At 42.4% G+C, this 19978-nt stretch overlaps 2 protein-coding genes across 2 annotated transcripts; one reads left to right on the top strand and one right to left on the bottom strand.

The window, feature by feature from the left end:
• Positions 1–863: 863 nt before the first annotated feature.
• On the bottom strand, positions 864–9216 carry LOC115686634 (receptor-like protein 4). The gene is made up of 9 exons (XM_030611993.2): positions 9028–9216; positions 7074–8129; positions 5921–6068; positions 3911–3982; positions 3494–3565; positions 2146–2217; positions 1980–2057; positions 1666–1847; positions 864–1309 (listed from the first exon to the last, which is right to left on the bottom strand). The coding sequence occupies exons 1-9, from the start codon at positions 9119–9121 to the stop codon at positions 1188–1190; spliced, it is 1896 nt and encodes a 631-aa protein (XP_030467853.2). The 5' UTR covers positions 9122–9216; the 3' UTR covers positions 864–1187.
• Positions 9217–14568: 5352 nt separating this feature from the next.
• LOC115686578 (auxin-repressed 12.5 kDa protein-like) lies at positions 14569–15572 on the top strand. Its single transcript, XM_030611919.2, has 3 exons — positions 14569–14734; positions 14919–15141; positions 15271–15572. Exons 1-3 carry the CDS (start codon positions 14626–14628, stop codon positions 15305–15307), a joined length of 369 nt encoding a protein of 122 aa, XP_030467779.1. The 5' UTR covers positions 14569–14625; the 3' UTR covers positions 15308–15572.
• Positions 15573–19978: the final 4406 nt, after the last annotated feature.

Raw genomic sequence — 19978 nt, 5'->3', positions numbered from 1 at the left:
TCTGGTCCTACGGCTTTCTGCAACGCTAGAATATCAGAAGGGTTCAATCGAAGGAGGGGAGGCTCCACCAAAAAAACCAGGGGATCTAAAAGAGCCGAGTTTTACAAGCAAAGCGAAGCTCTTCCCGAGTCAGTGAAGGTAGGTAAGTCTTTTGGCCCCCCCCTACTACTGCGTGGTGTGTGTCTGTGTCCGAATTCTTTTGGAGTGTTTGGGAGGAGGAAGGGTGTGAACGTGAGAGGAGGAAAGGCGGTTGGGTCGTACAGGTACAGCTGCGGCTGCTGAACGAGGGTGGGTGGCTGCACCCTGCAGCTACCCGACACCAAGTCTTCACGTGAACGAATATGTATATATAATTTTTTGTTTTTTGGCGCTTAGTTCAGCTTCTGGGCGCGTGGGATGCTGCTTGGACCATTTGTCTATCCGTGCCACTTCTCTTCCTTCTTTTTCCTGTTTTTATCTCTCGCGACGATCTTTTGATTTACCTTTTTGCCAACTCGTGTGGAAAAAAAACCTGATCATGCGTTGATATGGATGGGCCCGAGCGCAAAGGAACCGACCCATGGTAGAGTCAAGTGTAGAGATGGAACGGTCTGTTTGAGATGTGGATATGTATTACTTCATTGCGAAGGAGTGCTATACTTTCAGGGTCATTTGACTGGAAGTGTACCCTGTGGAACCTGTGGGAGAAGTGTAGATATCAGTGCACATATGTTGAGCCGAAGTGCCAAAAAAGAGCCCGAGCCCGAGCCCGATGACTCGAGGGCAGCTGCTGGGGATTTCAGCTTCGGTTGTATGTGAGGTGTTCGTGGTACTTTCGCTGTTCAGCGCTCGAGTAAACAATTTACAGGAAGGATGCAGAGATGATGAACACTATGATCATTCATTTGCCGGTATTTTACGGACAATTGGAATGATTTACAGACACTTTTTTGGTTATAGTGTAACCTAGGATGGGTATGAGCGTCTATAACAGATCTCTGGCTTCTTTTCCCTATAATCTAAAGGGGGAAAAAGGGGGTGGAACGAGAATTTTCCGAAACATCAGCTCTCTTGCCTGTTACTCGGCTGTAAAATCACTAGTAGCAAGGGCAAATCAACTGACCGGTCATGCTTGGCTCATGTCCCCGGCACCGTGTGTCCAAGCAGTAAGATGGATGACTTCGACTGTACTAGATTCGTGGAACCTGTCATGAGAGCAAGCTAGGCCCGTTCTCGGTAGTGGAACGAGCATGACCGTGGTTATGATGTCTTGCCAGTTGGATGTCGCGCGAAAAATGTGTCCTCGCTTTGGCATAGGGAGCTTCTCTTGCTGCAAAACAAACAAGATTGCAGCAAAGATTACCTAAAGGAAAGAAGAATCTTGATCCATTCTGATCTAATATGATTGTCAACTCGATTTTACTCTATATCGAGCATAAACTCATTCAGTTATCGCTTCTGCCCCCTAACTTTGGCCCTTTCGATTCTGGTTCTATTATCACATAAAAAATCCCTGGAAAAGCATTGCGGCCACATCATTCATTCATACATAGTAGGGTATTCTCTGAATTTTTATATTCATGTCAGATTCTTCTTGAAACATATAGCTTCGCAGATTGGTTCTTCATTAAAGCATTAAGGTTCTAGTACATGACCGAAGTTAATTCTATCACTTCACAAGCTTACCAGCGATCTGCTGAGCCCGGAGAATGTTCTGGCGCCTTTTCCACCAACACACAGAACACACGACAAGGAGTAGCAATGCCACACAGGCACCGAAGGCAATGCCAACCTTTGCACCTGCTGAAAGGTGGGTACCACACGTGGGAAGGCCAGGTATGCCGCAAAGACCAGCATTGTCAGTGAAACTGTAACAATTCGCAGCCAAGGAACTCATTTAGCTGTAAATCAGCAAAGCTCAACCGCACGAAATAAACAGAATAAAGTCGGGCAATTGCTGCTAATAGAGCGCCTAAATAAAAAAAAATCCTGGAGCATACTTGAAGCTTGCTCCGTGCAGAAGCCTGCCTCCTAGGGCTGTAGGGACTTGCCCTGATAAGAAATTCCCATTGAGATTCCTGCATCATGCCAACGGGGATTAAACTAGAGTCACGTCACATCATGCCGATCATTTTTCTTTCAAAGTCAACCAAAATTTTTTCATACAGTTTCGTCAAGGATGTTAACTGTCCAAGACTTTCTGGAATCGATCCATTTAAGGAATTGTAGGAGAGGTCCCTGCAATGCATCTTTTAGAGTTAGGATTTACGTCATAAAATATCAAACCAGGGTGCAATCAATTTCAACAAATCCATTAGTTCAAGAAAATTGAAGGACCCATCGAATCTTTAAGCAATTTATACATTTGAGAGCGTCATTTCAAGTAGGAGAGGAAGAGGGAGAGAGAGACCATCAAGAAAGATCCAACAAATATGAACATGTGTATTTGGAGGTGATTATCAATAAAAAGAAAACCCCGTAATGTTTCCTAATCCTTGTCCAGCATAGTGTCCGCCAATGCTACGAGTCCTAAAAGTCAATTTCCTGCCGGATGCTCCTGCTTCTTGAAAGATATCTCTCTGATATCTCCATCATCATGGTGGATATCTGGCTCTCTGTCAACTTGTCCAAACAGAATTTGGCATCTGTGAACTATCACTTGTTTTCTCTGTGTCACAAGTGTCATCTTGAAATCTCTCATCTTGAAGGAAATGGTATTAGCGAAAAACCGGAGGGGATTGCCCTTCTCCAACCCTTACTGCTCGACCTAAGAGTGGACCGCTGATGCATTCCACTTATTGGACAGGATTCTATGGTCGGTCTGCGACCCTTGGATGCCGAAGGCATTTTTGGGGTTATCTCGTAGTTCCTACGAGGTGGAGACGATGGGGTTGGTCCATGGATTTTCTTTCCTTTTGCCACATTTCACTCAAAGGATTGAAGGAAGATAGTGCATCAAGCTGTTCGCAAGGGGCAATTTGATCCTCTTCCCCTAGGGATCCTAGATGAGGGAACCCTAAGAGAGCTGCCGGATCCAACTACCATCCCCTGTGAAAAATAGTAAGACGGTGCCTATGACTCCTATCTACCAGTGGAAAACGTAAGTAGCTCAAGATCAAGAACAGTTTAGTCAGAAGCTGAACTGGTTTCAGGTTTACTGCGCACACTGACAATGTTGTCAGAGAGTAAGTGCGGAATGTATACAATAAATAAATAAATAAAAATCAGAGAAGTTAAGACAGAACAGCTCAGAAAACTGGCAGGTTGCCTTTGATTTTGCCAATACAAAAGCAATGGAAGGACCAAATTAGTCAGGTAAAGATTTGCCAAAAAGCCTAAATTTGGTCATTGGAGCAGGCACCAGCCAAGAGTTCAAAATGCTTCAGGTGATCAGTGCCAGAAGAGCTCTTTCAACAGCAAAACACATTAATAATGGAGAATTTTACTTATTATTGTCAATATCAGGGCAGCTAAAAACATAAAAAAGCTTTAAATTCCATTAGAAATTACTCACAATATCTCCAAGCTAGCTATTGTACCCAAAGAGGACGGAATATGCCCTTGAATGCTGTTTCCACTCAAGTTTCTGCACATGCCAGTTGGAAATAGTTCATGTCAAAAACAATAAAACACAAAGCTATGGAGATGCATTAGTCTGATGACGTCTGTCTAAATCATATCTTTTTCATGTGGAATTATGAGGTAATACTACGGCACATGAATAACATATGTTCAAACTTCAAAATGGGGCCATCTCCTAGGTTTACATTGTTACTATCTAACTAATGAGTCAGTGTTTCACAGTTGATTCCCTCAATAGAACATGGCAGTTTAACAATCCAAAGGAAACTATTTAGCCAAAGCAAAGCATCTCCTTTGTAGATGATACAGTGTGAATATTTTGACATGGGAAGTATCTTTAGACACTTACATGCTCTGTAGATGTTGCAATCCAGATACATTTGGCGACAAGAAACCCCTCAAACCCTGGTTGTCCAGCCCGCTGATCAAACATAGGTACAAGTAGAAAGCTGAGTCATTATATAACCTAGCTAAACCTTCCAAAGTTTCTATGATGGAATTCATCGTCTAGAACAAGAGAAAGTCCTGTAAATATTTCTTTCAAAGTTAATGTTTCAGCTAAATAAATATCTGGATAAAGAAAACTGTCTCCTGGAAAGTTTAATATAACTGAAACAACAAGAGTAAGGACTAACAAAGTAGAATGAAGCATATTCAGTAACCCCAGCAAGCAGTTACCCAGCCAAAGATTGCAACAAAAGACAATTATGTTTTGCATTCTGTATAGCATAATTAAACTTTACACCATGCGTTTTGAAAATTAGTCACCATCCTAAGAGTAACGTAGTTACTGTCTATTTTAGTTTAATTGCAAAATCACACTTCTAAAAGTTACAATGCTTTTAAATTTTCATGAATGAATGCATTTCTGACTGAGAGTGAGCAGAGGGAGGAAACAAGTAATAGCTTCTGGTCGACAAAACCTCATTTTGAGGAGACAATTGGTTCGAATGATTGGTTATAACGACAGCCTTGAGACATGCTCCAATTCACATAGAATATCTATAAATAATTACAATGGTGTCCAAAGCTCCATATTTTGGACGATACAAACTGTCAGTTAAATGCATGACGAGATGCAAAATAACTTCTAATAGCAAACAATGTGACAGTGTAATTGTGTCCATGCTATATGATGTGGATTTTAACCTTGAGAACTATCTGACATGAATTATTCCAAGTTCCTAGAAAGTATGCCTGCAAATTCATGATTCATCGCTTTGCACATTCTAACTCAGAAGGATTTAGCTTTACTTCTACAAGACTGGTGCCATTGTGCCAATATTGACAATCTGATGGGATATGCTAAGCCAACAGGTTTCGGAATTATGGTTGCAAATCCTCTCATTCGGACAAGGAAGAACAATGGTTGCATGAAGAGCAACTCGAAAAGTGAACGGTTTGGCGGTGATGAAAATTGTGGCCTCAAGGCTCAAAGAGGGGGAAAAACCTATGTACCCTGCTCCATATGCACAAGTTTTGCAACATTTAATAGGAAAGTTAAGAGTCAAACTTCAATACAGCCAGGGATCCAGGTTTTAAGTTTATGACATTTGGTTGGACAATGTGGAAAGAAGCTAGTTGCCAAATAACGGGAAGATTTGGAAATGAAATTGAATAATTGGAGAAAGGGAGTTGAATCATTTTTCGTGCTACCTCGAGCTACCTCGTTAAGGCAGCAATAGTATTCGATTCAGTAATTCATTCTGTTTTCGAAATCTGACCAAAATAGTACTTAAATGCTCTCACGAGAGGCATGTTGACTGCCAGATTAAATTTCGATGAGAAAGTTAGCTGAATAGAGATAAAGGCCTAAGAGACAAGCAGCAAGAGGACACAGTCGAATGGGTCTAGGACAATGAGATGAAAGGCGAGAGTTTAGTAGCACAATGCGCGAATGGAACATATTAATATTATTGATCTGACGAAGCAAGCAGCAAACTGGATGCAGTTGAATGGGTCTAGGCTGCTGAGGTAGAAGCATGACATGAGAAATCAAATGGATAAATTTTGGACTTGTTTATAGTGGAACTAGCTAAAGAAGTGCTTGCACTACACTCTTACGCAGTAATATCATATATGTCAACAGATGTGAACCAAACAATTGCATCCTAATTATCCTTTCACAGTTCGGTTAGCAGCAACAAGCTGGCAAACAAAGTTCTTAGCACAGCATACTAGTTACTTTTGGATCCCTCAAGCACTTCCATTTACCCTTTATTGCAACTCCCCAAAAGCAGTGACATCAACGCAAAGTCCCAATGGCAACAAAACCAAAAGATAGCAAGTTGATGAAAGATCATGTTAGCATGTCAAATATGAGATAAAGAATACACAGGACAGAAGTAAGATGCATTACAGTCCATCAATGACCCAGTTGTTGTGGGTACTGTTAAATTGACAGTCAATGCCGCTCCATGGATGTTGCTGGGGAACACATGGATCACCATTCCACCCAAATCGAAGAGGAAGCATCAATCCGTCCTTCAGACTCTGTAGAGCCCTAACTAAAAAATTAGAAGCTAAGAGTTAAAAAAGGCTCAAAATTTCCCTTCCATATTTTTTTTCTACATCTTCTGTCACTCAGCCAAAGAGGAGACAAGCATCCATCCAACAAAAAAAACAGAGGAGATAAGCAGGGAACACTTCCAAAGGAGTATTACAGGCAAGTTGTTCAAAAATTCTGGTCAGTGGTTTCAGTTTGTAAATTAAATTGCCATTATTCTAGAGGAAAGACAGGGTACATTTACTCCGGTGCGCGTCAGCCAAAAACTTGGATGCCCAAAGTGAGAACAACGGCAGAGGAACAATAAAACAGCATGTTGCAGAATGTATGACAACTATGGTCCATCACTAAACCATATCAGGAACGTCAAAAGTAACACCATTCAGCAATAGCCACTCCACCAAACTTTCATGAAATGATGTTTGTAACACAAGCGTCCTGCTCATATTCTCAAGCAAAATAGATGCTTCGTATGCAGATATTTGCAACTTTTGATAAGGTGAGACACCCATGCATGTGCACGACATGTCTGGTTCAAAAGAAAGATTTTAGAAGAAGCGCATCACAGCAAGCACACAAGCATAGTGTATGGTGTAAGGGCGCGTTTTCAGCAAAATAAAGCAGCCAATCACTGACAGAAATTATCTCGTAAAGTCAGTAAAGGAATTAGGGGACTCACCAAACTCAATCATTAAGTCAGTAAAGTATCACTAGAATGCTGAGATAGCCTTATCTTCCATCTCGTCTAATATACATTAAACCAGAAATTAATCAAGCAGGCTGTTACCATGACAAATCAAACACAAAAGCATGCAATAACTAGCGCACATTTACCCTCATATCAATACAGTTGTACTATTAGGCAATCTCAATGAGCTTATACCATGCCTTCAATCAAAACTCGATGCCATAGCCATGAGGGTTGAACTAGTAGACGATAAGCACACAGGATTACCAGTGCAGTAAAAGCTTATAGTCATCTTAACAGAGAAAGGTTGTATTGTACCTTCATCCACTGAAGTTTTTGACTCAGCTATGACGATTTCAAAGACTTCGATGGCATTAATTATCGCAATGTTGCCTTCTTTTGGTAGCAATCTGATTGTCAAAGTCCTCCCACTAACGGGAACAGTAGTATTCAACACTAGAGCGGCATAACGATCCCCACTCCTCTTTATTATGTCTACACCTTGAAAAATGGTATCACCATTGATTAGAACATCAAAAACTCTTTGTCCTGCTCCCGTAACTGAAGCATCTATTTCAGCAAAATGTAACCAGACGGAGTAGTTGCTGTTAGGGTCCACATCCATTGTATATTCTAAATCTGGCAGCAGATCAGTGCCAATAATTGCTGTCTGATAGAGACCTTCAGGATAATAATTTGGAGGAAGTGAAGTCTGCGTAATGCTTTCTTCTGTAGATCTCTCCCGGTCAGAGCCAGAGCGGAATGTTGTAACTGAATCCCAAAACCTGTCCCCACCCCACTGATCCCCACTATAATCTGCATCAAATTTTGGCTTCCCATTGCCACAACTTAGTCTTTTGACTGTTCTAAGAATCGTCCCTCGACCCCAGTTGGGTCCAAAATAATATGCCCTATCATTAACTTGTAGAATTTCAATCGAAACAATTGCAGGATCCCCATGGCCAGTGCTATGGAAGCAAAGAGAAGCAGTGTTATCAGCAAGGAATACACTGGCTTCAGCAAATACTTGGTCATCATGGTCAGTCCACCCGGATGATAGAGAACCAATCTGAGTGCCTTCGACAGAAATGTCAAACAGGGGTTCATTGTCAAAACTAGGCTGTACAACTAATCCAAAGAAGGTCCTCACGGAATAGTGGCCGATCGGAACGCCATTAATGTTGTAGCAATTTTCAGGTCCTTCAGATAAAGGGAAGTAACGGAGGGTTTTAAGCGGAGGAGTTATAAAACTTGGTCTCGTTGCATTAGCCGGTATACCTCCTGTATATGCAAAATCCTTAAACCACAGAGTATTGGTCGGGGGCGTGTGTACACCCTCACGAGCTCCACAGCTGATGCGCATTGCGAGCGGTGCTGCCATACGAGAAACAGGATAGCAATTCATCACAAATCAGAAAATAGGCTAATATCATAATACACCGCTTCTATCACGGAGGGAATCACAGTCAAATATAAGTTTTTGTGCAGCAATTCTTAATCCAGAGATTAATGAAGTTTGACCTGATGCCCGGTACTTCTGTCCGGTTGGCCAAGGAAGTCGTTATTTGCATTCTGTTGTTACTTAGGTACATTTAGCAAAACATTAAAAAGAAAGAGTTAAAAACAGAAAATTCTACGATTTATTAGTCCAAGACCCTAAATTGACTATCAAAAACAAGGAAAGAAAATTGTGAAGGAATAAGAAGAGAAACGCAGAGCTCAACATACGCACGCCCCCACCCAAGCAGTAAAATTGAAATCAACCAAATGCTTCTACCAAGAAGCTGAGCAAGACAGCAACAGCTTTTCTCTTTAAAACAAAAAAACCAGCAACCGCGTGCAAACTCACCCGCGATTCCTCCACACATCCGCACTAAGTCGTCAAGACTTGGTATGATCGGTAGTCCTCTCTCATTCAAGTCAACGAACCCCGATGGAATAGCGCACTCGCCACCGTTCATTCAGTTCATGCAAATCGGAGCGAAACACACACCACTCCACTCCACTCCACTCCACTCCAATCAACTCAACGCAACTCCAAAAGGATCAGCTCAAGGAGCCCAAAAAACAACGAGCCAGCAAAGCAAGCACCGATTTCCCCGCGAGACCGAGCTCCCGGCCATCGCGGAACCCATCGAAACGGAGCTCAGAAAATCCCTCTCGTCTCCGCCGCAGCCAGAGCGAGAACCGCCAGCGGTCCGGCGGGATCAAACAAGCTCGAAGGTCTCGAGAGAGCTCAAGGAAGAGGGAGGGAGGGAGGGAGGGGACTCACCGGGACGAGCGAGCGAGGCCGCCGCCGCCGCCGCCGCCGGAGCGGCGAAGGCGAGAGCGAGAAGCCATGGCAGGAGCAGATGGCCGCCGAGCATGGCGGCGTACGGAAGCTTCGGCTTCCCCGAGATCAGACCTGCATTCGCGCGGAGTGCTGGGGACGTGAAGGCAACAAAATGGAAGGGGGAGTTGGTTAAGCGACAGTGAGTATTATCATATAGTCTCTTCGGGTTTGACTTTTGCGGAGGAGGGAGAGGTGTTAGGGTGCATGTGAGGCCCGCGAATACCCCCGGTGCACCCCTACCAGATCTGACGGCGCACCACCCGCCTCATTTTAGTAGTAGTAGTCGTTCGATGTTCATCGGGAAATCACGGCGGGATTGGATGGTTTTTGTATTAGTTCGTTCATAACCTGCGTTTGGAGGCGGAATTGGATGGTTATAACTTGAGGAACGGGGTCGGACGCGCATGCGAAATGAGCCGGGGGAGTGGAACCGGGCCCCCGATAATCATGTGAGATGGGGTCGGACTTTCTAACACGAGATATAAAGAGCATTTCATTTTTACGATCTTGTTGAGTTTTTTTTTTTTTATATTTTCCGATGCGATGGATAAGAATTGTGATGTAGCTCATTAGAATTACCCAATTTTACCTATGGAATAAGGTGTGACGTGATATAAATATTTTGTGTGTTTTTTGTTTCCATTTTCTTGATTGGCGGGTTTAGAGCGGGGTTGACTTTTGAATGTTTGGCCTTTTTGAAGGCCTGAGTTGTTGCGCGATCGCCGGAGGAAAAGCATGGTTTGGTTTCCCATTGACTGTTCTAACCAACCCGGACGAAAAGTTGGGACTCCCTTGTTGAAGAAGGACGTGCAAGTCAGCAAAAGAAAAGACAGAGAAAGAAAATCTTTTAACTGCACAATTCAGATGAATAATCGAAAGAGGTGGGATCTACATGAGCCCGGCCTAACCCAGTGGTAGAGGTGGCAAAATGGGTCGATGACTCGTATTTTAATTCATATTTAATGGACCGGGTAGAAAATGAGTAAGTTGGAGCTTTAATATGGGGTTGAAATGGATTTGTTACAATAGCACTTAATTGGAAAATGGATTATAAATGGGTTTGGGCATAGCTCAACTTAGACCAACAAATTTAGACATTAGAAAAAAAGTTAAAAAAAGAGTGAGAATATTGCTTTCCACGATGCCCTAGCTACGTATCTCCACACCAACACCTGTGCTCTCGATTGATGCCGTCGCCTCTGGTCTCCTCTCGACCGGCTCGTCCTGCCGTTGTTGAGCATGAGCTCGCCCGATCGAGCTTGAGCAAGCCCTAGATCCATCGTATATAACATAAAATCATAACCATCCTCGTCGTCATCTTCTTCTTCAGAGAGAGAGAGAGAGAGAGGGGGGGTCTCGTGGAGCAACAAGGACTCTTTGTAGACAAAGAGAGTTTTATGGAGGGACGACAGAGAAGAGAGAGAGAAGGGGGGGAGGGAGCAGATCGTTCATCAGCATAAGTTAAGTAGCTTCGCGGACTCGGTGAGTTGCAAGATGAGCAAGCCTGACTACAGGGAGCTCGATGTAGGCTCGCCTGACTACACAGTAGGGTGAGAAGAAAATGAATCAAAAAACAAAAATAGGAGGAGGAAAATAATATGAGTCGAGTCAGGTTTGGGTCGGAAGAATTATACTATATGAAAATGGGTCAATAGGAGTTAAATGGATAAGTATGGATTCAATGGTTCAATATGAGTCGAACCATTTTCGACCAAACCCGACCCACCTGTTTAATGGGTCTACCCGACAATCCATGCTTAGTTGGACTCATATACATTGAGCGCAGGCCATACATTCCCGTCGGCAAGAACCGAGAGGAAAAAAATTGCAATGCATCACCTTCTTGAGTAGAAAAGATAATCTTCCTAACTTACCGAAAAGAATTTCGTGCTTTTGGTATGCATTATTAGTGAAAAATAATAATAGAATAAGGGGGTTTGTTTAATCCGCGGTCATCTTCGAACGGGCCCATCCCTTGACTCGGAAGCGATGGAGGCAACTCAAAGTGGTACAAGTGATGGCTATGACATTGCGACTTTAGAGGCGTGCAATCTTGGATTCCATCTTCTACTCAACCTAATCTCTCGAACAGTTTAAGAAAATAGTTCGACCTATATAACACATCTTTCAATCGGGTCGAGAAAGTGGATAAAAGTCGGCCCAGTCAAAACGCGACGCGTGTAATCGGATCATTTGTGGGCCGCTACGAAAGAGTCCAAGTTTGGACCGGACGAATTCGGCCCAGAACTAGGGAGAGTGATTCCTCGTACTTACCGGGTTTGCCTGTATTGGTTTGGTCCACGACTGAACCTGCTGGTTCTCATTTTGTTGCTTGTTGATTTGTCTTTTCCTAATTAATCAAGTTTCGTGCCATGTGATTTCAAGGAATATTCGAGTCGAATGACGATTTTAGGAGCCAATCTTTGCTGGATTTGCTTTGTTAATCGAGTTTCGGTAGGAAAGGAGGTTGCGGGGACTCGGATTTAAGTGAGTTTGGCTCGGGATTTATTTGAGTTTTGAGTTTTTGCGACTAACTGTCGAAATCTACTAGGGGTACTCTTATATATATATATAAAGAATTTTAATAAATGACAGATTATTAAAATTACCCATGCGCAAGAAACAAAAACTTGCATATACATAAAGTTTGGGAAGTAGCCGATCAATGAGACAAAGCCACCTTATTTGACATATTATATACCTCTAAATCAAGTGCTCTTTAGTTAGTGTTGACACAGAGCGCAAAATTTAAGCCCAAACATAAAAAAAGCAAATGACCCAAACCACGCCATAACAATACACTTGACCCATAAAAACTCACTTCATAGAATGTCTAGACAAGCTTCACCTGGCCCATGAAATCATAGATGAAATGTCTGAAGAGTTTATCGATCTTGATTTTCCATAGACAAAGCTTAAGTGGAGATCATGGCACGTGGCGACAATCAATTGACTTGAAACACGAAAGGGAGTTGAGGTCTAAATCAGGAAGGATCTATCGACTAAGCAAAAATTGTAGCTAAAGTATCCGGAGCAGTTACAAGCCATTTCTAAAGTAGCGTGTAAGTCAAGAAACATTTAGATATTCTTGTGGAGGAATATCGGGATACAAAATGGAACGGCACATTAAAGATGTTAGAAGAATTAAAGCGCACACGCGCACGTATGTCTTAACACACTTTTAAGACATAACATGCAATATGAGCAGGAGGCAGCGAGAGATCACAAGGAGCCCATCAGATTTTGGAGATGATCATTTGGATTAGACTTTGCTTAAATTTGAATTTTGACATTGTACTAGATTAGATTTCTTAATTCCAGTACTTGTCTTCGATTATAAAAGCTATCATTCTAGACGTTTCTTGCAATCCTCTTACTTTCTCTCCACGCTTCATTAAATTTCCATTGAGACGTTTGTGTTCCAATTCAGGCATGGAGCAACCGCGGCATCCAAGAATGCAGCCCATCTGTTCCGATTCAATAAACGTTCTTGGCATTTCCCACCGTTTCGTTTCCAATCATTTGTTCATGCATTGTCTCGGTAATTCGAACTCTACTAAGTCTTTTGAGACTTTCAACGCGTGTTAGAATCCCACTCTCTTTTGATCCGAAATCAAATCGAGTACTTTAATTGACCATTGTTCATCCTCCATTAGCATTTAAATCATCCAAATCATTGTGTTACTTGCGACAATAACTTGGACAAATATACCGGTAACAGATACTAATGACTGTACTGGCTAAACTATCTCCTTACAAAACCTGGAATTTTCTCTAATAGAACTAGAGATGTTTAGATATTTTAAGAGCACGAAGATCGCGCTCATTTAAATCAATAATTGACTGACAAACGTGATTTCACTTTTGGGGGGGGAAGAAATGAGGACGTATATGATAACTCCGATGGAAAGGTTGCCGTCTGTGTTGTGTGAGAACTCAAATGATTCTTCAAATTAAAACCTAAGATCTTTCTAGGAGGTAGCGTACCAAAACTAAGTCATGACAAAGACAACCACGTTCGATTCGGTGAAAAGGAAATAGCACCGAATAAGTTCCATTGTCCTCCATCATAGGATCCATCGAGATAGCCATCAAACCGGCGGGAACCACGTGTCGCCTTCCGATTGGGGAAAGGGAAGAAAGCTAGACGCTCTTGTGTAGTAAGATGATTCATATCACTAGCCAATGCAACGCAATGCAATGCAATACAATACGTATCAGATATTATCGAGTACCCGTGTAAAGGTTGATAATATCAAAAATCCAAAACGATACCCACGACATATTTATTTGAAATTAATTTTCATCCCATTAAAAATCCTAAATTGGTGTTTCGCGACACATTTATCCCGAACTAGTATTCATCTTGCATAAAGTCCTAAATTGTTACCCCTACCCAAATCCATCCTCCATAAAAATGCGGTCGGGCTTCTTTGTTCTCCACTCCATATCTGTTTTGCACGAGAGTGGACGTGGTCAATACACCTAGATTTTTCACGTTGGGTATCTTTATGCTCCGAGTCATATCTGTTCTGCAGTTGTCTTCTACATGTGTTGAGCTATACATTTTAACAGAGGATATTAGACAGAATGGTGATAGAGCGGTAGATTTGGGTCGGGTTTCGATTTGAGTTTTTCTAGTGGGACGAAAATCGTCCCCAGCTAATGCGTAGTGTTTCATGTCAATTGTAAGGGACCATGACAAATAAGAGGAAAAAAAATTTAAAAGTCGTCACGAGATTATTTTGCGCAATCACTAGTGATTGTTAGACACGCACGTAAACCGTGTGTATTTAATTAGTACATTCTCTATCAATTCGATTAGTAAATTTTCTATCAAGAAATAATAATTATAATAATAATAATAATTTGCCAATACTCATAATTGGGCCCATGGGAATAGGACAAAATGGCCATAATGAATCCAACACTTGTCGCCCAAACCTACTCTCTTTCAGTACGATATTATTTTGCGGGGCCCCGCGTTTTACTGAGTCCTCATCCTTATCCATGGTCGCCCTCTATCTCCACTCCCCCCATCTTGCTATTTCCACCACTCACCCACTGATGTCCACCCGAATATTAATAGGATAATAACGCAAATAATTTTATTCGACGTGATTTCTAAATTTTAGTCTAATATGTAATATTATTTATAAATTTTAAATTTATTTAGTGTAATATAGACTGCTAGTGTATATTTAATTTAGTCCATAAACTGAATAAAAATATTATATTGAGCTAAAATTTAGAAATTACGTTGAACAAATTTAAAATTTCGAGATCATAATACATTTTGGGTCAATGTTTAATAAGTATTTGTGTCATTATCATAATATTGATAATATAGGAGCTAAAAATGTTCAGGTGATTTTGCTACTTGCAGAACGACTTTTTACTACGCGCAGTGGTATGAAACGCGTCCCTTGATCCTGTCTCCTAGGCGAGATTTTTAAGCTCCTTCCCACTATAAAGTGAGCCCCTGATGAAGCCACTTCAAAGTTACGCAGTTCGAGATCGAGGGAGAGCGAGAGAGATATGGTTCTTCTGGAGAAGCTATGGGACGATGTTGTGGCCGGGCCACAGCCCGACCGCGGCCTCGGCCGGCTGCGCAAGCTCGCCACCAGCAAGCCTCTCGTCGTCGCAGGTTGGATCGATCCCTCATGTGGCTATCTTCTTAACGATTCATCGGCATGATGAGCATGAAACAGGGGTCCATCGCAGTGTTCCTGGGTCGCGTGCTGATGTCGGGAAGTTTTTTGTTACTTGGTCAGCGACAGTGTAGCGATGTCTTTGTGATGACGTTCGCGTGTGTGTGTGTGTGGGTGCAGATGTCGGGGAAGGTGGCGAGAGCAGCGCCGGAGGGAAGTACCAGAGGTCGGTGTCGATGCCGACGACGCCGGCGACGCCCAAGACGCCGACGACCCCGGTGTCGGCCCGCAGGGAGAACGTGTGGAGGAGCGTGTTCCACCCGGGGAGCAACCTAGCCACCAAGAAGATCGGCGGCGAGTACTTCGACAAGCCCCAGCCGAACTCCCCCACCGTCTACGACTGGTAAGATCAAGCGTACTCATAAAGCTTTGGCTAGATGATCCAAGTCTTTTCGATCACCCGGGTCCGTTAATCCATCGAATTCTTGCGTAAAGCGACCCCCTTTTTTTCGGTACTATGATGCAATCGCAGGCTATACAGTGGTGAGACCAGGAGCCAGCATCGCTGAGGTGAGGGAGCGGTGGAGATCGGCCCCGAGGCCAAGGCCGAGGCCCGGCGGACCGGCCATGTACATATGCGGTGCCCCCCTACTTTGCTCTGTTTTCAGCATAGCCTAAAAGCTTTGCTGCTAGTATTGTATGTCTTGATGAGTGAGAGAGACTGAGAAGAGTGCTAAGACTGGTGTTGCAGTGAAGGGTATGGCAGGCTTGTGCGAAGTAATAAAGCATTGTGATGACTTATGGTATTTTGAATATACGAGTAGTAGTAAGAAACATGAAAAGAGCTATCTGAATCTGCCATGAGATGTCTCTGTTTGTGGCCTCGGGGCCTCGGTTGCGCGGCGGAAATAGAACTACGTTTGATATCGAGACGAGGATGTTTGATTTTCATTACGTTCGACCAGGGGAGATTAAGCTAATCCCCAGCTTACGTCCGTCGCCCGACGGCCGTGCTTTCGTTGAGCCTCTTCATAACAGAAAAATTTGATTGCCCAAATCGAATGAGATAGAGAGATTGATTGCAAAATGCAAAACTTTGTAGAATAAAGTCGCACGTATTAAAACTAAGAGTATGGTTAGGGCAATTGGGACAAGCACAAATTTCATGAGAATTTCTCCACTTCTTGTGTTCAATATAAGTTTGTGGGGATTGGATCATAATTATACTAGAAATTTGAAGTTTCAAGCCGTGAGTTGGACAAGTATAGTGCGCGTGACTCGAGTAGAAAAGGCCGATAACGTTGTAAAAAACCAGCTCGATTGAACGTACTTCTCTACTTCTTTTCGTTTTTCACCTTAGCAACCGAGAAATTCGAGACTCCGGAACACTCGACAACTTCATATTGAGTACGGCCGACCCTCCCTCCGGACGCAGATGGCGTTGGTATCGCGATGCGCAAGTGTGTTGATTCGATTCGGTCCAAGCTGTTGGTTTTGGCCCACAGCTCCATTTGCCGGAAAGAGCAAGCGGAACGAACGAGAGGGCCTTACACGGGAGAGTAAGGCCCAAATTCCGAACCAGCAGGCCCATCCAAATCTTGGGCTTTGACGGCCCACTTCACTTGGAGCTTGACGCATTGGAAACCCACTATCTCCCCCAAAGCTACGGTAATTACAATCTCAGCCTAACGAATAGTTTTCATCCACGCCCTCCATTGCCGGCCCGCCCGCCGCCGGGGAAAGAACCTTGCAGCACGGCTCACCGGCACCGCCTACCGCGGTGGCTTGCCTTGATATCACTTGTTGACCGCGGACATAGTCGAAGGTGGCCAAAGAGGCTCTGCCCCGACCGCAGACCGAACCTGACGCAGATGTTGTCCGGGTCAACTTAAGATTATATCATGATTAATCAAAGTGGACTAGCGCAAATTCTGGAGATGGTTACGGTCAATTTCTGAGATGTATCTTTCAGGGAAATTCTGCGACAGATTTTGTTGTGCACTTCACGAAACAATTGAAGGCGATAGAAGAAAGGAACAACAATTAGTGGTAGAAAGAGGAATAGTGATTTTATGCTTGGCTGTTCATGGATAGGTAAGAGCCTTCCGAAATTGGACGTCGAAAGGGACACTAGACATTATTTGTTGAATCAATGAAAGGGAAAATGACACCGATGGACCCTGAAATTTGGTCCAATGTGCACGTCATCCCTAGATTTTCAATTTGTTTAATGCGGCCCCTGAATCATTAGTAAATGTTCAATCTAGCCTCTAGACTATATGCAAGTGTTCAGCGCCGTCCTTTCGTTAATTCAAGTTAACTGATTCCGCTAATATGACTTATAATCCGTTAAGTTTGAATGGTGTACAATAAAAAAAAGTTACACGTGAATTATCCAAATAATATATTCATCTCAAATCAATATATAATAATCCATGCCACCATAAAATGATGGACATGTTAACACCCTTTTTTTTCCTTTTCTAAAGTGGATAAATAAAAAAAAGTGGACATGTTGACTCGTCATTTTTAAAAATCTAACTCGACTTATAATAAGCCACGTCATGAAATAATGTCTGATTTGTCATTTGAGCCAATGGAAAGATTACATTGAATATTGACCAATAGTTCAGATATCACATTGAACAAATTAAAAGTTTAGAGATGATATTGCACATTAGGCTAAAATTGAGAGATTATTTGTGTCATTCTCTCATTACTGAACTCATATCATCTATGCTAGAATTTGTGGTAAATCAAAGAGATTTTAAATGATTTGTCAATTAAATTGACCATTTTTATCCTTTATTAAAACAATATTTTATCAAGCTAGAGATGATGAAATTAGCGAAAAACATCCACTTGAAATTCCTACGTTTTGCCTTTATGTACATTTCTTTTTAAATAAGATTCAAGGTTTATCTATTAAAAACTAATCGCTCTTCACCAATATATGTATGTTTGTGAAAAAGAAGTCGATTCCAAACTTAGCAAAGCATCAAATCTAGGTTAACATGCATGCCCAACCATCTTGATTGCAAGTTTTTCACAGAATTTGCCAAATATTGCTCGTATAAGGGGTGTAAATATTATCCAACATCTCTTGACAACGGGTCTTATATGCTCTTTATATTCATGCGGTCTCTTTTTATCTATTAGCTCAAGTTTTCGGGTTGGAATTTCTAACGCGTTACCTCTGCGTATGTGCGTCCACCCCACATCAGTCAAATTCCACGCGCTACTCCTAATCGGATTGCACATAAGATAGGATATTAAAATATTACCCGACATCGCTTGACAACGGGCCTTACATGCCCTTTATGTTCGTGCAGTCTTTTTCCACCAATTAACTGAAGTTTCCGAGTTGAAATTTCCAACCCGCGGGGACGTGTGTGAAAGGTGTAAACGGGGATGCTACGAAAACTTTCGACAATAAAGGCCGATTGGTTTAGCTGTCCTTTTCTAATACATTATACTGATATATGTACTTCATTTGATGCCGTTCACATTCCTTTTCTTGACTTAAGGGCTCGTAAGCCTTTGCCTGCATGGTACCGGTCCTCTCCTAATCAAAGCATACTTTACATATTATAATTGCGTCAACCGAACCATATTCCTTCAGCTTTATTCCACCGATTTTGCCGTTGACACGGCTAGGAAAATCAAAGCCGACATTACCGTATTCATTAATGCATTAAAGCATAGATTTTTTTTTATTGCGGACGCGCTTTGAAAAGTTTGAGGATACTCGAAAAAAAGAAAATCTTAAACACGCGACGATCGCACGCAATTCAAATAGTCTATCGTAAACCAAACTTCACGCGCACGATGTGTGTCGAATCAATCAAAATCCCGAAATTTATTCACACGGTTGGACTCTTCTTTAATGACGGGAGAATTCCCTTTCCAATAGGTCGATCTCGGATCTGCGAAATGTCTCGTTAATCTTATAGATCGGGGAACGCGGGGGGAGCCAGAACCCGATTTTTGCGGCTGCGAACCCGACAGGGACACCGTGACAATAAAGCTGTCGTCATAGGGTTGTATTGTATTGGAAGGCTTACCAAAATCAATTTCGTTCTGGGGGGAAGAAGAACCAAGAAGAGAGACGACAAAGTTGTCCAAGGTGGGAATTGTTGTAGCAGTTGAGAGTGCGTGGTCGTGTAATAATGACACCGACGTGGGTGTGTGTTGACGCCTTCCTCTTCAATATTGTTCTCCTCCTACGTACGCAAAGAGAAGGGCACGAATTGTGAAGAAGATCGAATGAATGATAACGACCAAGGCAAGTATGCGTGAGGTGTCCCTCTCCTTTTTGCTTGTAGTTGTGTGTTCATGTCGTCAACCCCGTCCCTCTCACGCAAACCCTAAGATAAGATAAGGGAGGAAAATGAGTAGAGAGCTTGAATCGAATTTTTATATTTTCATGGCAATGATCAAGACTAACATGAAGAGGACAACATTTCAAGCTTCTTCTAGATCACATGGCGATGGGATTCATAATTATGTTCTAGGGTTTTGTGTGATCGAGACTTGTGTTAGGATTAGGCGCACAAACACAACGAAATAGAGAGTAAATGAAAAAAAAAGAAATCGAGACACGGGGCTTATATAGGTTCATTTTTAAATTAGGGTTACATCTAGCAGAGAATTCTACTAGAATTAGTACCTCTCACCTCTCTAATTATAACTCTCAATTACAGGAGAAAGAGATTATATATAAGTGGGCTTCTCATGCCTTCCTATCGATGGAAAGTATGAATTACACCCCAACAACTTGATCATGTATAGTGATAGAGCTAGGGCATTTTCTTCGTGAGGGATTCGGAGTGCGACGTAACATAGGAGTTCGCAGTCGAGTTGGATTGAGCTTGACCAACTCGTTGCTCAAAAGCTACTCGACGCCAAAATTGAAGATAGACTCAATTCTCAACTCAAATTCGATTGAGCTTGAGCTCGTACTAGAGCTTGACCTAGTACGATCCCTTATGTGTTTAAGCTTGAGCTCAAACACCGCGTAGTTACTAAAGAGCAAACCTCAATGTAATATTCGACCTCGAGGTCTAGCTAGAATAAAGTGCGAGAAAACTGAATAGATGGTAATATCGTACTTGTCTTTGTTCGAGACAAAACATATAGTCTCGATTCAATATTCTCGATGAGGCTTGCAAGTTGCTCGACTGAAGCAGAAGGAATCCTCGAGCTAAACCTGATTTGATACTTGAACTATTTGACCTTGA

The sequence above is a fragment of the Syzygium oleosum genome, unplaced genomic scaffold (genome assembly GCF_021117445.2).
Source record: "Syzygium oleosum isolate NSW1041296 unplaced genomic scaffold, Sole_v2.1 Sole_v2.18, whole genome shotgun sequence".
Classification (NCBI taxonomy): domain Eukaryota; kingdom Viridiplantae; phylum Streptophyta; class Magnoliopsida; order Myrtales; family Myrtaceae; genus Syzygium; species Syzygium oleosum.
The sequence above is the reverse complement of the archived record's forward strand: the minus strand, read 5'-3'. Positions and strand labels throughout refer to the sequence as shown.